This window comes from Engystomops pustulosus, chromosome 3 (assembly GCF_040894005.1).
Source record: "Engystomops pustulosus chromosome 3, aEngPut4.maternal, whole genome shotgun sequence".
Classification (NCBI taxonomy): Eukaryota; Metazoa; Chordata; class Amphibia; order Anura; family Leptodactylidae; genus Engystomops; species Engystomops pustulosus.
The window spans coordinates 202,079,115-202,096,782 of NC_092413.1; the positions used below are offsets into that span (position 1 = coordinate 202,079,115).

Below are 17,668 nucleotides of genomic sequence, written 5' to 3' on the forward strand. Positions count from 1 at the left end.
AAAGTTAAAACTTTTGCAGGCGTATCAGAAACAGAATACCTAGACCTCCGACAGATTACATAGTTGATTTGCATATTTGCATTAATTAGTGAGTGGGTGCTGCCATATGGAGAAAACACGATGTACACTTCAAGTACTTACCAAAAATGTATCACATAATGTTCGGTTGTCTTACAATAACTTATAATACGAGGAGGTAACATCCAGACGTTGTGTCCAGATGGATATGTACGGTGGACCTGTTACCCTGGCGGACCCATCCCGTCCACAGGTCTTAGGACCCCTCTTGGGATCTGTGAGACTAGACACAACGTGGTGATATAGTGGCTTGCCCTGGAGTTGCAGGAGGTGGATCTATCAAATTCTTATTGGTTCCATGGTTTGATGAAACATAAGTAGTGGCCGGTCTGATAAATGACACCCATGGCCTATTGTAATCAGGGTGTTATGTTCAGAAAAGAGGAACATTTTTGGATCTTAAAAGGGAGCAACAAAGCTAAACACCAACAGGTCTTATTTGACTCACAGACATTCATATTGTATTCTTAGAACTCGATTCTGGTTCTCCAAAGTTTTTTTTTTCTTAAAGTAGGGGAAACACCTTGAAATCAAAAATCCACCATGATAAACCAGAGACATTACTCATAGATCCAGGCCCCGTGACTGTGGGAATCTTCTTAAATTTGTCCTTCCTTCTAAAATCAACTTTTAAAATTATGTTGAAAAAAGTCCAGCTCACAGCTCACACCTGGATATCCTTGAAGCTGTGGGTCTGTGCCATGGAGCAAGTTATGTTATGGCTATGACTAAAGGAGTCAGCTTGTCTGCATGTATGTAGTCGTTCTTTTAATGTAACCAGTGCCGGAACTGGTATTTAAGATTATGCTAAAGAGCCGAACACACGCTGGGGGCGTTACTATAGCACATCCATGCTGTGGCTTCACAGGCTGTGACCGAGGAGTAGTAAACCAAAATGCGGCACTCATTGGAACTTGTAAAATTCCATAAGCTTTAGAAGTGCATTTAGGTACAGAAAAATAAGGATGCAGACATGTGGCTGAAGCGATGGGCCGTATAGCGCTGTGTACTGCTTAGACTAGCCTCCTCTCAGCTTCACAAGCTGTTACACTGTCTCTACCATGCACCTACTGGCCTTCCAACTTCCCTCTGCCTGGTGTGATTTTACACAGTGGGAGAAGGGGGACACCTGCTTGTGCACAGTGCAACAGCCTGTAAAGCTACAGCATGGAGGGGCTCTGGTAAAGCCCCCAACCGCCGTTGTGGCTCAATAGCATAATTATAAAAGTTGATTTTGGAAAGAAGGAGGTCATGGGTGACAAATGAAGATTACCACAGGCCCGCTGGCTGGATATAAGAGCAAGTGTCCCTAGTTTATACATGCTTGATATTAATGGTAGATCTCCTGGTAACTTTTGGTAAAGTTTTATTCTGCACAGAAAATGTGCAAGATCTAAAAATAACCAGTGGAGCGGAAGAATGACAAACCGCCTGACATTTCATTGCTAGAATTGGATTTGGAGAACTCTACCCAGATATTCAGTGACGTGATGAGAATAAGCTTTTTAATTAGATATAACTTATGTTCTAAGCTCTTCTAGCAGATCACCTGCACGGCGGAGCAGAGCGGGAACAGACAGCTATGAGAACTTACCCTGTAGAGAGGATGGCACTTGTCCTTGAAGCATGGTGCCAAATGGGCATAGATCTGCAGGCTGTAGTAATAAGCCGCCAGCTGGAGAGACAGAGCTGAATGCGATTGCTTTTCAAAGCATTTGTTGGCATCTAGCACCTACAAAAAAAAAAAAAATGAGTGAGATGGAATTGACTTGGCTAAATAATCCACATGAGCCTCTGATTTAGAGCCTCCGCTGGCGGGGAGGCTGCAGCGCCCGCTGTAATGGTTTACAAGAGACTGCAGATCGGGTAATTAAGGCCTGTTTTTTAACATAATCTTTAAGTAATTATGCTGCTTATCAATTTCACTAAGAGACGTGATTTATTATGGATGTAAAGGGGCAAAGCGGCAAACTGAGAGCCGCGTAGGGACAAGTCTGAGGGGGCACCGGGCCCGAGCAGGGGGAGCGGAGGAAGTCACTCTGAACTGGTATCTTCTACCATTTACATACCGGCTATGTTTATAAAAAAAAAAAAAAAAAAAAAGCTTTTTTTTTTAATAATAACAGATGACAAAAGCACCAAACATGCTGAAAGAAAATGAGATCATACAAAAGAGCGTATAGATACATATCCTTCAGGATGTAAAAAATAACAAAACTGGTTACACGAGAATTCCGGAACACATCAAGTTACTCGTTCTGGAATAATAGCATGAGCATAAACGAGAGGATGCTAACAAGCATGACAAAATAGTAACTAGGACTGCCTGGACCTGTCTAATATGAGGGTCCTTCAGAGGATCTGGAAGATACAGAAGAGAGGAGGTTGTAAGGAAATGATCGATCTGAGAGTGTAAGAGATGGACCTAGTGGGACCATTTTTTGTGTAACCTACAGAGGGCGCTCCGCTACTTGGTTGCTCCAGTGGGCTGGTGAGGGAAGGTTGAGTGAGCGCCAATAGAGGGGATCATGGATCTAGTAGCTTAGAATGACTGCAGTCGTAAGGACCCAAGGAGGTTCAATTTACGTACAGTCTACGGAGATGACCACCTAGTAGTCCTGTGGAACGGTGTTCAAACAACATGGTTTTCATCACAGTGTAGCCGAACTCTTATGAAATTTTCGGGGCGACTGTCGTTGTGGTTGTTGTTGTTTTGGTAGAGGGGGATCAAAAGAAAATTCTCCGGATAAGAATAGTTGGGGAAATTGCTGCATCATTTTCACTTCTTACCGGCCACAGCAACGTACAATATATAGTAGTTGGCTGAATATAGGCCTAAGAAATGAAGTGGGCACTTAGTAGTGCGCCAAACTGTTGGGCGTGCTGGGTGTCAGATGTGATATTAAAAACCAATTGTATGGAAAGATTGTCAATTGGTTTGTCTAGGAAAACCCCTTTAACAATAGGTCATTTCAATGCATTCCCTTTAAAGGAAATCTACAATGTGGAAACCACAAAGTATCTTTTCTGGAAGATCCCTTAGGGCAGCAGGAAGTTGGCGGAGTATGGCTTCCATTGCTTTCAAAACCAGGTGCTACCGGGGGCATTACCATAGCCCCTGTGACATGAGTTCACCATCCGTGAAGCAAATTGAGTCTATTGTTTCAGGTAGCACTACCTGCAGAATGATGAGGGGCAGCATCAGGGGCGCAGTCACCTGCTATGACACCTAAAAATAGTCACGCTGATGGCTTTAGAGATACTCGGCGGGGGAAGATTTATCAGAAATCTCTTAGAGCAGAACTGCTCTAGTTGCCCATGTCACTGCTGTTTATAAAATGAAAGCGGAGTTCTGATTGGTTTCCAAAAGAGTTTTACCTTTAACTTGATGATAAATCTCCCCGAGTGATTCAGTGATATACAATGAAGCCAGCGGCGTGACAGGAGGCACTGCGAGGGCCTGTGCCATTAAATTCAGTATTGTAGATGCCCATGGGGTGTATTATAGCATTAGCCCCTGGCTATGGAAACGCCCCCGGTAGCACTTGCACTTAATTTGCATATTTAAAAACCTGTTTTTGTGGAAGCCCTAATTTAGCAGAGCACGGTCAAACAAGGAAGAGTAGGAGGAGCTAGGCACTAAAACTGGGCCAAAAAGGGATCGCTCAACATCATGACCACACCTATGGTGCACCAAAACATCTCTAAATAAAAATGAAGATTTCTCTGCATTCAGGACACAGATTTTCTCATGAATAGCACAATGATGCACTACAGTAATATCCTTAAGATATTGGCATGTGTTTTCAGTTGGGAAAAAATTCCTCATCGTCAACTTGGCCATTATTTTGTGCAGAAACAAGTGAAACAAGATGGTGACCCAGTAGTTGACACGTGTGAAATACCAACCTTTACATTCCCTTTTATGCTATAACTATACTATTCTTTTTACTGTATTACCGTATTTTTCAGACTATAAGGCGCGCCATCAATAAATTCCTGCTAAAACATCTAGGTTCATACATAAGGTGCACCGGATTATAAGGATGAATGACCAGCAGGTGGCAGACCTGTGCACAGTTCAAGGCAGCTGTTGTCTGTAAGTACGTTCATATATAAGGCGCACCGGATTATAAGGCGCATCTGATTATAAGGATGAATGACCAGCAGGTGGCAGACCTGTGCACAAGTTCAAGGCAGCTGTTGTCTGTAAGTACGGTTCATATATAAGGAGTACTGGACTATAAGGCGCACCTTTGATTTCTGAGAAAATCAAAGGATTTTTTGTGCGCCTTATAGTCCGAAAAATACAGTAATAAAAAATAATGAAGAGATGAGGCCATACCTGGGGTAGAGCGAGGAGATACGCCACGGACAAGGTGATATCGTTCGGCAAGGAGTCGCTGGCCAGCTGCATCAGAACTGGAAGATAAGAAGACAGAGACATTGTAGAGAGATGATGGGTACATGCGGCGTTAGGATACGGTTACGGCCTGCGGAATAACGATTTGCGTAATTTAAATGAAACGCTAGTTGGTATGATTCACGGCGCAGATCATGGCCCGGATCAGGCTGTAATCCTGCCTTAACGGTAATTGTTAGGCAAAATATTTTCACACTGCAGCTAAACAGGAGAAAACAGATGCTGCGGCAGATTGTGGGAACACATCCGGCACACAATTCAGCGGGAATAATCAGCGGGTCATAAAATAAAATCAGCTCCTGGAAGAAAAGTCGAGGACTGTTTCTGGAAGGAAAAGTGCTGGGTCGGCAGGATTCAATCAAATGAGCGAATAATCTTTAAATGTTCCCATTTCCTCTAATAGAAATGACAAGCGCACACGAGGCTGACAAAAACCTAATGGACGTTTATGCTAGACTGGAACTTGTCATAGAAGAAGCCACCAGCCGATTTATTCAGAACGGTTTCTCTATTGATTCTCATTAAATTTGGAGAAATGTATTTATTTATTTATTTTATTTTAGGGCAAAGTCTGTACAACCTTGGGCAATGTTCAATCAGTATCAGGCAGAAGGACAGCTTGAGTATCAAATCAATCATACATCAAAGAGAAATAACACAGTGGGGGTCATTTACTAAGGGCCCGAATCGCGTTTCTCCGTCAGGTTACCCGAATTTTACCACTTTGCGCCGATTTTCCATGAATTGCCTTGGGTTTTTGGCGCAAACGATCGGATTGTGGCGCATCGGCGCCGGCATGCACGCGACGGAAATTGGGGGGCGTGGCCGTAAGAAAACCTGACGGATTCGGAAAAACCGCCGCATTTAAAAAAAAAAAGTGTCGCTTGACACGCGCTTACCTGCACCCAAGATAGCTTGGTGAACTCCAGTGAACTCCGACGGACTTCAGCGCACTACCTGGTGGACATCGGGCGCACTACCTTAGTGAATCGCCGGAAGACACGAATCCTCCACAGAGAACGCGCTGCTGGATCGCGAATGGACCGGGTAAGTAAATCTGCCCCAGTGTGTCCTGATACTGTTAACAGTACGCCTTTCAAATTATGCTAATGAGTCAGAAGTGCTATGGGGGGGCGTTACGAGAGCCCCTCTATGCTGTAGAGTTACAGGCACATGATAAACTGTGCAGGAGCTTGTCTCACCCTCGCACTACTCCACTAAACCTAGAAATACTGAATTGAACTCAGAATGTTGGTTATATTCTATAGTTCTAGTTCCGATTAAGTAAATTTAGGGGAAAATGTAGAGCAGATTTGTTGTACAAAACTTGCTTATTTAACATTGGCCTTGGGCTACATGCCTGGTCCTTTGTTTTAACATGAGATAAAACTCCATCCGAGATGTTTGGCATGCGCCCCCTCTAGCAGGATCTGCTTTTTTTTTTTAGTTTCTTATGCCTTTGTTTACATGAAAAAAAAAAAACGGTAAAAAATATGCAAATGAGCCGGATACATAAACATCTATGGCGCCTGGAGCCCCTCAGGCTAATTTGCATATTTAAAAAAATCCTGCCAGAGGGGGCACACACCAGTATGTCAGTGTGCTGGGTTTACCATTCTTGATCCTGCTAGTAGATTTCCTTTAACAAGCACCTTTAAAATTGGTTATTCTCTATATATGAACCTTGGCTTTGTCTCTTACTACACTCTCAACTTCCCATCTTGTTGACCTTAGACTTATTCCAAACTATGCTACCACTTCCACCGGTGCGGTTTCCTACAAGATCCATAACCCCTTGTACGAGATGAGGCTGAAGAACAATGAGACTATTAAGACGTAGTACAACTTAGTCAGTTCCAAACCACTGGTTGCATAGACCCAAGTCCAACTTTCTTTAAAGAAATATGACATATATCCTAAATTCGATACATCTAGATCTTGGTTTACAATAATCACAAAGGTTATTAAGGAGCAGTAGAAGAAACAGCATCAAGTGGCTTCGGCTCCGGAGAGTTTTCCTTGTGTGGAATTAAGCGTTGATGATTAATATCGCAGAGTAATCTGCTCCTGGCTGTGCTATCTCTCACACATCCCGCTCGTCAGTCATTAATACGCCTATTGTTATCATACAAGCAGCTGAGATCTGAAGGTGACATTACAAAAACGGCTTCCACCGCAGATAAATTGCTTTAATTGCTTTGCAGTTCTGACATAACAAAAAATTGCCAACAAAAAATGTTGTTGGTAGATTAATAATCGTTGTTTTATTAACTTCCTATTATTTTCGTGTACAATAGGCTAAGCCCGGAGAGACTCCTGGGTGACGGGAAGAGGTTTTTTTTTATCAATTTGCGTGGAATTATCTCACTTTATTCAGACACTCAGCTCGGGGGGGGGGGGTTTATTCACACATCGCAGATAAGAAATCTGTTCAAATGTGTCAAATGCATTCTAAGTGACTGTTAACAAGATAGAGACAAAGAAATAACTATATAGATTCAAATTGAAATTTGTGAAAAAAAATTCCCCCCAAAAAATTCCAAAAAGCAACGGGTAAAACATGCCCTATGATCCAGTGGTTGTAATTGGACTTCCGATAAAGCTCACACAATAAGCTGGTCAAGGGGCACCTAAGGGGGAATTGTGGTCCTCCTTCTGCCAATCAGGATGGGGCCCCAGCAGTCAAAATGCTGGGAAACCCCTAAAAATTAATGCAAAGGGTTGTGGTTTTTATCCCCCCCCCCCGTTCTAAGACTAGGCTATAAGAATACATGTTGCTGAGTTTCCAGCACCAAAATTCTCAATTAGGGTTGCACCGATACCAGTATTTTGAGTGCTATACGATACCTGGAAATACCGATGCAATACTTCTAGTGAAAAGAAGCGGTGACTGAATCCAAAATTAAATAGTTTGTTTTTGCATCGTAATCTGCCTAAAGTCGTAACTTTTTTTTTAATTTTTCACCGATGGGGCTAGTTGATAGATATTTTTTCTGTATCTGTAATGTTCCTTGGTTTTTTTTTTACAGAGCACAGCAAGCGGGTTAAATAATGGATTATCTTTATAGATCGTGGTGGTATGAACGACGTAACATCAAAAATTAGGGGATTTTAGAAAATGTTTCATTTTTTATTATAATAAATGGATAAAAACGAAAAAAAAGGCGGGTTATTTGTTTGATTTTTAAAAAATAATAAAAGGGAGATGAAAACAAAAAAACTAAAAGGTACCCACATTTCGATGCATTGTGCAACCCTATTCTATTTTGTAGTGGAATCATGGATTTCAGTAGATTTCCTTAGTATTCTTAAAGGAAATCTACCATTTGATTTCATGCATTCCTTAAGTGGTTTTGCATAAAAAAAACATTATAAAATTATGATAATGAGGCTCTTTCGCTCCTGTGTCTGCTCCGGAGCTTCTCCTCTTACCCTTATTATGCACTGCTTCAGAGACTGATGTATTCACTATGTTGTCCCTGACAGGCAGAAGTAATCAATTGTTGCACCATCCCCCAGTTGCTGTGTATGAGTCATCCAGCTCAGCTTGATTAGTCCTGTCTGGAAAGTTCAGCAAGCTCCGCGTTTAATGTGTTTACGTACAACAGCCAGCCTGCACCCAGCTTTCCAAAGGTTCTGAATTTTATAATTGTTTTTTGAGCAAAACGACTCGGATCAGGAATTAAACAAGATATGTTTCTGCATCAGTATGTTTGCTTCACAACGCACAAAAACAAATGGTAGATTTTCTTTAATAGTTTACTATAAAGTACATCTCTACAGTATAGTATAGAATCTACAGTCACTAAAAATCCGATGTGCACCTGTCCCTATAAACAAAGAACCAACAGCTTGCGGACTGTGTGATATTGTAAGCAGCGAGGACACGTACAATAATCATTAGCCTTTTCATAGTCGGCGGGGCTGAGTAGACCCGTCATAAATAAAACATATTTCAGGGTATTAATTTTTAAGGACGCTGGCATTCCTCCTCAAAATGCCAACAACAGCGTCAAAACATTTAAACAATAATTACACTTTCCATAAAAGTCGAAAAGGAATAAATTGTACATCTGGTCTTGGGGAGGGGAGAAGACGCCAATGCGTGGCTAACAGCCTCCCATTCTTTACTGGCAGTGACGGCGGCGCTACGGCGTCTGACCGCTCGCCACTTACCATTACGTTTATTGCAACAAATACAATTAAATGGTGGTCAATGTCATAAAGCTCAATGGAGTAGGTAAACACGATCTGCACTAAATGATCCGCTTTATTCTCCGCCTCTATCCAGAACAAATTATTCTACTGTCCAGATTTTTTAATCTTTCAAGATTGAGTTTGCCGAGATGGACGCGCAGGGGCCCATAATGCACTGCGGCTCTGCTACAAGACAACTCATGTCAGCTGGCACCATCACAGCTACAGTAAAACCACCACCCTCCAGGGGTCCGGGATATGGAACGGTTTCATTTCCGTGCTTGGCAGCTGTACTTAAAAAAGAGATTTAGAAATGTTCTAAATTCCGTATTTTTAGGACTCTGTTCTGCAGGTTGTTTAAAGGGCGATTCCAGCTTAAATATATTTACCTGGTGCTGGGAAACAGTAGGTCCTACTTATAATTATGAATTGGTGTTATAAAATAATCTTTAAATTGTAATATATATAATAAGTTTCTGATGGGAGAGATTCTAGTACTAGAAACAAAGTGTTCCCTTTGTCAGTCTGTGTAGACAATAACCTCCTGGCAGGGTCTATACAAAGAACAGAACCAAAGTGAGGAACCAAAACATGAAGTTGCAGACCCAACTTTTTAGCAGTTAAGTTCCCAGAATTCAGACTGTCAATATTAGTCAGTTACAGATGTAGCAAAGCTCAAGGGGAACCTGTCAGCAGAAATTGACCAAATAATCCACCATCAGTATGTTGCCAAGCAGCTTAACATCTTCCAGATTGTACCAGAAAAACAGGGAAGTAAACAAATAGCTGGGAATGCATGGAGCGGATAAAGATCTTGGTTATTTCTTTAACTACCCGTTTCTCTAAGAGGAGATTCTCATCTCTAAAATGACACCAAAATCAGGTTACAGGTACAATAAAGCCAAGGATATGGGCATATGCATGGAAAGCTAAAAAGAGAATTGTACAACTGAGGAGCACGATGCAAAAAGTCATGTAAAGGTTTGTTCCATATACAAGGCATAGCCATAACAGGTATCAACAATATATTTGCTTAGTCTCCGACTATTTGGGTTCCCAGTGTTCAATCCATCAAGAGGTCCCAGGGATGTGTGCAAATGACAAATTGTAGAAAACTTAATCACACAGGATAAGGATAACATTGCCTCTTTTAGCTACCTTGTAAGGCAGTCCTCCTAACATTAAGCATGACTTTCAAGAAGCCTAATGACATCAATCCCCTGGTGTTTTGGCAATGCCTAATTCCCTGGTCCTATCCTTCGCCAGTCTAGGCACAGCAGGGTATGGTTGGAAATGCATCTTCTCCATGTACACAGGTACATGGATGACAACTTTTAGAAGGAAACACTGGTGCCTTGTGGGTAACCACCCCCAATCGGTGCAACGATCAACCAGTATGGACTCAATGCTCTATTGACTAGAGTAGACCCCCACAATCGATTTGACTATCCCAAGTAATTCCAAAAACAAATTGTTATATGCAACATAATTCTTTCCTATTGACACCATAAGCCGTTCCATTTGTGCAGCTCTTCCTCAGATGGCGTCATGTTATCAGTGGAGTGCCAGGTATATATTACATATGACATGGATCATGAATTGGGCTCCGGAGAGACTGATATAACTGCATCCAGAGTCTATGAATAAATACATAGCGTGCAGCATTTTATAATGAATGGTGGCAGTGGGGAAGGGGTTATTTATGTTCTCACCCCGGTTTTATCTGACTGCACTTAATCCCTTGCTATGTAACTGATGTGCTGTGTCATTCAGTATATGATATGCACGGGGGAGATTTGTGATCCTGATTAAATGAGACGCGTCAGTCTGTTATTTCTCCACCCGGGTCGACTCCAACCTGATTAACTTAAAGTGAGGTTGACGGTCGTTTATCTCCATCTATACCGGCTACTGATGTATGTCTGGTATTCCTCAGCTGACATAGACTACAAGGGATATCTGTATATTAAAAAAAAAAAAGCTACTATAAAAAAAAACAAGAAAAAAATGATAAATGTCGTCGCTCTAACTGTCTTAACTTACCTTCCATTAATAAACGCTAAAGAATTGGAACAGTTGAACTCAATCTTTGTAGAAGGCTAAATTCTGCGCCCGCCATACCGTAGCACGGTTGGCACACGTCAGCGCCGGGGAGAGGAGGAGGAGATGAGGGACGCTCACCCCTGCCCCTCTCCATAGAGAAACATGGGGCACAGCGCCGTATTCCAGGGAAAGATAGGACAAGTCCTATCTTTCTCCCGTCTATGGAACGGTACGGTGTTGCACATGTGCCGCCGTGCACCCATTGCCAACCTATGGGGGATGTATATCCGACCTATATACGTCAGACATATATACGTCCCCCTACAGCCGTGTAAATGAGGCCTAAGATCAAGGTCCTGGCAGGGCGATTGCTCATGGACAGGTAGAGATCACATGACCCTCCATCTGCGGCCATTTTATGGCCAAGAATCTCTGGCCGATGAGGTAAAAGACAGGAGGCTTCACTTTACATATCAAGAAAGCGGAGCAGAACTATTACTAGATGTATATTGGTAAATTACCAAATATCCCCCACACTTACACACACATTACAAAAACATGAGGTAAAATGGCCAACCCCTTAAACATCCCCCTTTAACAGAAGTCACGTCTGATATATAATTCTCCCTTATGGGGTGGCTATAGAGTAGCAGCTCTTTTGCTCTCCAATATCCCTTTTTCCTCTATACAGAGGTCCACTCCCAGCTTCTGTCTTTCTGACTAGCAAGACAGAATGCAGCAGAAAAATTAATTTTATAATAATAATTCCTTTATTTAGATTGGGACTAGTTAAGCTATTCAGGTTTACACAGTACACATTTAAGCCATTATCGCTTTAACAGGAAACTTGACTTTTGGATGACCAACAATACAATAAACAGCACCTCCCCCCACCCAAAGTATCTCAAAAGTTTTTTTTGTAACCCAAAACTAGTCAGTCATTCTGTACTACTCATCTTGGGATATCAAACGGAGAGGGCAGAAATGTCCCCATAAACAGGATCCAACTTTGCTTTTATGTCCTGGCATTTTTCCCCATCCAAAAAACAAAAAGCGAGTTACCGAACGGCACTGCTCTTTTTCCATCGTAGTGAAAATCACGAAACACGTCTTACTCACATGGATGCCAAATCCACACTAGCCTATCAATCAGTCCGCAATTTGTTTTGCCGTCGTTTTATAGATGGCAGCACACGATGATAACACCAACTTCCCTCAGGAACGCCCTGTGTCGACAAATACGGGCACTTATTAAACCGCCCTCATAAGTAGGGATAGAACCGTAAGTTATAGAGATGCAAACACTATACCGTTACTCCCATAGAATTATAAGAAGCAGTAGAGCTCGTGCTCAACCTCCGTTCCATACTAAACTCTCATCGTAGTTGTATGGTTATCCTTGTAGTGAAGTCCCCTGTAGTAAAAAATCATGGGGTCACCTCATTTATCACCAATAAATGTCTCTCAGTAGAAAATCGCCATCATTTTCGCCTACACCCCCGATGGCTTCTCATTCTGTATTTGTCACTTAAAAAAAACCCAAACATCTGCCTGATCATATAAATGAGGAGCCAGAAGACGGCTGTAAACGCAGCGATAAATCAGCACAAGTGCGATCCCGCACTGCTCATATACATCCATTTTACTCTCTCTCTCTCGGTAGCAGCTTTTATTTTAGGATTTATGTTGTTTTAAGAAGATATTTTACTATAAAGACACCACCACTTAGTAAGAGAACCCCTAAAACACATTTACGAGATGCTGACTGCATTAAAATACGCAATTAGTACATTTTCGGTGCGTTGGTTTAATGAATAAGTACAAAGACTATGAAAGGGTTTTTTTTATTATATTATATAATCAGCTCAATTGATTTATTCATTTCTACAATTTATGAGCGCGGCGTAATTTCTCTCTGGTAGAAATATCTTCAGTCGGATTAAAAAAAAATAAAGAAAAGCTTTGATGGCTTCAAGTAGAAAGGCAAACGGCATTAATGTGTTATTACGTCTTAAGTATTATTCCCACCAGAACATAGACGCAGAGCGATCGCTGCCATCTTTACAAAGGGAACTCATTTAGGAGAATGATGGCTTTGTTTGGGTAAAATTCTTCCTACGCTTGTAATTTAGCGCCGGCTACGTGAGGAAGGGGTGGACTGCCGAGAATCGCTAAGGGAACCGACAATGTTTGGATAAGATGACGCAGAAACCCAAAGCATCAAGTCACTGAGTCACCCTCATCTATAATGCATAAGTCCACTAATGTGCCCATGAATCCTATGAAATACTATATAGCAAGGGCCACCATATTTGCAGTTTGCAGAGATGGGTCATAACTAAAGGGATAGCAGCTGTTACGGGGCCTGGAGCGTCAGGGGGCCCGGCCATTGACCTTACATATTGCAAAGAAAACATGTTTAGCAGTGAATAGATATTTTGCTGCGCCTCTTCTACAGTCCACAGTTTACTACAAGCGAAGCCATCACTGTCTGAGAGAAGAAATACTGGAGAGGGAGGGGTGGCAGGAAAGCAGGACTAAGACTCTTAGGTCGTCTAATTCCACCATGTGTGTAGGGAATAGTGAGCTGCTTTCTTGTCTGTGGCCTTCTCCCAACACCAGTAATGAGATGATGAAAGTAGGAAATAAAGAGGAGAAGACTGCTGGAGTGTAAGTGCGTAAAATGTATGTGAATGTACGTGACATGTCTATACTGTATATGTGTGTACGTGATGCGTCTATACTGAGTGTATGTGACATGTCTATACTGTATGTGAGTGTACGTGACGTGTCTATACTGAGTGTATGTGACATGTCTATACTGTATGTGAGTGTACGTGACGTGTCTAAATTGAGTGTATGTGACATGTCTATACTGTATGTGAGTGTACGTGACGTGTCTATATTGAGTGTATGTGACATGTCTATATTGAGTGTACGTGACGTGTCTATATTGAGTGTATGTGACATGTCTATATTGAGTGTATGTGACATGTCTATACTGTATGTGAGTATACGTGATGCGTCTATATTGAGTGTATGTGACATGTCTATACTGTATATGTGTGTACGTGATGCGTCTATACTGAGTGTATGTGACATGTCTATACTGTATGTGAGTGTACGTGATGTGTCTATACTGAGTGTATGTGACATGTCTATACTGTATGTGAGTGTACGTGATGTGTCTATACTGAGTGTATGTGACATGTCTATACTGTATGTGAGTGTACGTGATGTGTCTATATTGAGTGTATGTGACATGTCTATACTGTATGTGAGTGTACGTGATGTGTCTATATTGAGTGTATGTGACATGTCTATACTGTATGTGAGTGTACGTGATGTGTCTATATTGAGTGTATGTGACATGTCTATACTGTATGTGAGTGTACGTGATGTGTCTATATTGAGTGTATGTGACATGTCTATACTGTATGAGTGTACGTGATGTGTCTAAATTTAGTGTATGTGACATGTCTATACTGTATGTGAGTGTACGTGATGTGTCTATATTGAGTGTATGTGACATGTCTATACTGTATGAGTGTACGTGATGTGTCTAAATTTAGTGTATGTGACATGTCTATACTGTATGTGAGTGTACGTGATGTGTCTATATTGAGTGTATGTGACATGTCTATACTGTATGTGAGTGTATGTGATATGTCTATATTGAGTGTATGTGACATGTCTATACTGTATGTGAGTGTACGTGATGTGTCTATACTGAGTGTATGTGACATGTCTATACTGTATGTGAGTGTACATGAAGTGTCTATATTGCGAGTGTACATGACATGTGTATATATACTGTATGAGCATTTACATGATACGTATATACTGTAAGTGCATGCATATGAAGTGTATAAACCATAGCTATGTATACTATATTCATGTATGTGATGTGTATAAATCTGTATTTTTTATGTTTGAGGAGAAGGGGGGCCCAATGCATTGGTCTGCTATGGGGCCCAGACTCTAGGGAGCTTTGCCTTTTTCTGAAAGCACAACTAAACTTTTCACAGATTTGTGGAAATGAATAGTTCAGATGGTAAACTTTTAATATACTTTATTAAAGAAATCCTTCTTCCTCTGCCTTTCTTCCATATTTTAGCAGTTTGTATAAATTAGCTTTCTGTTGTATATCTACTGATCACGGAACCTGATAAAGTGTCTAATGATTAAACTGTTTACAGACAACAGTCCGAAGACAACATAGGACGACACAAGAAGTTACAAGTCCTGCTGCCCGGCGGTCACAAGACTCGCTGTTTATCCTGAACTGTAACAGATCAAGTATAATGCGGGTAAGCCTATTATACATATGAGGTTATGAGGCCAAACCCTTTAAAGCAGTGTATTACAAAGTTTACTATAACCATCTGCTATATTAATTCACAAAAGCAGCTAAACCATGTTCTGCCTCTCGTAAGCCTGTTGACCGTAAGTGAATTTAGTCCGACAAACTCATACCGGACTGAACCTAGAATCACTGAAATGAACTCAACATTACAGTACAACAGTCTTGATTCGGTCTGGTAAATCCCACAAACGCCCGTGATTTTAACGGACCAATAGCCAGAATACATGTCTCTGTATAAGAGCCAAAGACTAAAACTGAAGTACAAGACGGAGTTCGGTGCCGGAGTTTGGCAGTGTTGGAGACACGACACAATCAAAAGCATTAACATTAAAGAGATATTTCAGGAATAAGCATAATTCATATTCAAGTGGGTCATTAAAATGTAAGCTAATATGTAATTATTTAAAATTATTAAAAATTTTGCTCCCCTTAACAAAAAAATGTTGTGGACATAGACTGTAATGAAGAATTAAAATGCTACTGGCCCTTTAATCAGTCCTGTGAGCCACAGGACAGAAGATGGCCATTGGTCACATGTCCACATCACTGCCTGGGCAGGTCATGTGATCATCACTATGCTTGGCTGCACTCGGTTGGTTGCAGTGCATCCAGTATGGTCAGTGTTGCGGTCAGACATCATCTCAGTGAGATATTGTGCAGTGATGGAAGTTACACATTATTACTATGGTAACAGAGCAAGAAAATATGTTACAACATCACTGGGAGCAATGCATAAGAGGGAGGAGGAGTTACTGAGAACTGAGGGATCATGGGAGTTGTAGTTGTAAATGACGGCCATTTTTAACATAACTCCTACTTTAGAAAGCCCATAATATTTTATATAATATAAGCAAATCATTTAAGCTCACTGAGTTTTGCTGTATTCATTAATTTATAGCATTTTGGGTTTTTGTATCAGAAATTCATATTCCCGAAATACCCCTTTAACTTTAGATAAACCCCTTTAAATTTTATACAAACCCCTGTAAATGCTCTTTTATATAAACAGCAGCCTGGAATCAATGATGCTTTAAAATACATAGGAATAAAAAAGGGAATACAGCGACAACCAGCATTAAGCAATGCGGCGCCCTGGCTATACCGCTCGTGGGGGCTTCCGGGAATAGCTCTTCAAGTGAAATCATATGAATTTAAAGGCAGAAATCTCCCTGTTCCTGCTGTTCACCTCTGGACTTACAACGCTGGTTTTATGCACACACTGGGAATTATTTTGAGTGCTGAGCAATTTCAGCGATTTTCTACAATTAAATGTCAGGCCTGGCATGCATATTAAACCGGGCCGAGCAACGCGTGTCATTTCTTAGCAGCTCCTTGGACGAGAGGATTTACATTTTCTGCACAAAAGATCAGTCATGAATTTTTCATTGGTGACGACTGACGTTCCTCGAACAAGCAGAGCGTCATTTTACTATCGAGGCAAACTTATTGCTGGAAAAAACAAGGACAAAACCTTATTATAATATCAAAAAAAAGGGAGACATGAGGGAAGCGGTGGCGACCACCAGCTACTTAATTTTGTTAAATTGCTGCATTGGAATTAATACAAATTTCTGAGCAATTATTAAAAGGACATCACCAGATCAAGGACTGTATACCCAGCACACTGACATACTGGTGTGCACTCCCTCTGGCAGGATCTGCTCTTCTTTTAGTTTATTATGCCCTGGTTATTAAGAAAAAAAGGGCTTTTAAAATTATGCAAATGAGCCTGAGGGGCTTCAGGCTCCATAGGAATGAATATATTTTTATTTTAATATTTATATATATTTTTTTTATTTTTATTTACAAATTAAATTATTACCGGTTGGTCTCACACAAACACAGCACACACAGCTCTGCTACATCCATACACTCATCCATTCATTCACACAACTCTTGCTACATTCTCTCACTCCGTTCTGCTACATACACTCACACAAAGCTCTTCTTCAGTCCCTGCTGCGGCTTCTTCTCTGGCCCCATTCCATGGCAGCATGTAAGGGTTTAAGGACCTTGTAGAGATGCAGGGAGAATGTGATCAGTCACATGCTTCTGACATCACTCTAGGTCCTGCAGTAATGCAGCCGCCTGAGAAAATGAGACAAGAGGCGTGTCCTAGACTACCTGAAATTCCCTGTAGGCACTATAAATGAGCTGTAGTCACAGGTGACAGCCCTGTCCTAGTAGAGCTATGAGATAAAACATAAAAAGTGGCAGGAATTAAAGAGAATAAATAGTGTGTATCTATGAGGATTCCTTGATCTCATAGCTATCTTTATGTATATGCAACAGACATAATTTTGGAGAATTAATATTTTCGTATCAGTATTTTTTTCCAACCCCGTGGATGATAGTCTGGTGGGGTCCTGCGGACTTTCACCGTATAGAAATTACCAAACCCCCCCCATCCCGCTAATGTACAACGTGGGGAGATGATGGATGGGGAAGTCTGTGCACTGACTGGGCTATAACTATGCAGGGAAGTTTGGTGACAGCGCGGGTGTCAGTGATGAATGGGGAGGACCACTTACCATCCCGCCAGCACTATACACCAGCTTTAA

At 41.3% G+C, this 17,668-nt stretch overlaps 1 protein-coding gene across 3 annotated transcripts in view; it reads right to left on the minus strand.

Annotated features, from left to right (window-relative positions):
• The window catches only part of NBAS (NBAS subunit of NRZ tethering complex), a 415,971-nt gene that overhangs the window by 166,887 nt on the left and 231,416 nt on the right, over positions 1-17,668 (minus strand). For all 3 annotated transcript variants that reach the window (XM_072143606.1, XM_072143607.1, XM_072143605.1), the window contains 2 exons: positions 4,424-4,500; positions 1,673-1,810 (listed from right to left, as the gene is read on the minus strand). In XM_072143606.1, coding sequence (XP_071999707.1) covers positions 1,673-1,810; positions 4,424-4,500 — 215 coding nt within the window. The remainder of the gene's footprint in view (positions 1-1,672; positions 1,811-4,423; positions 4,501-17,668) is intronic.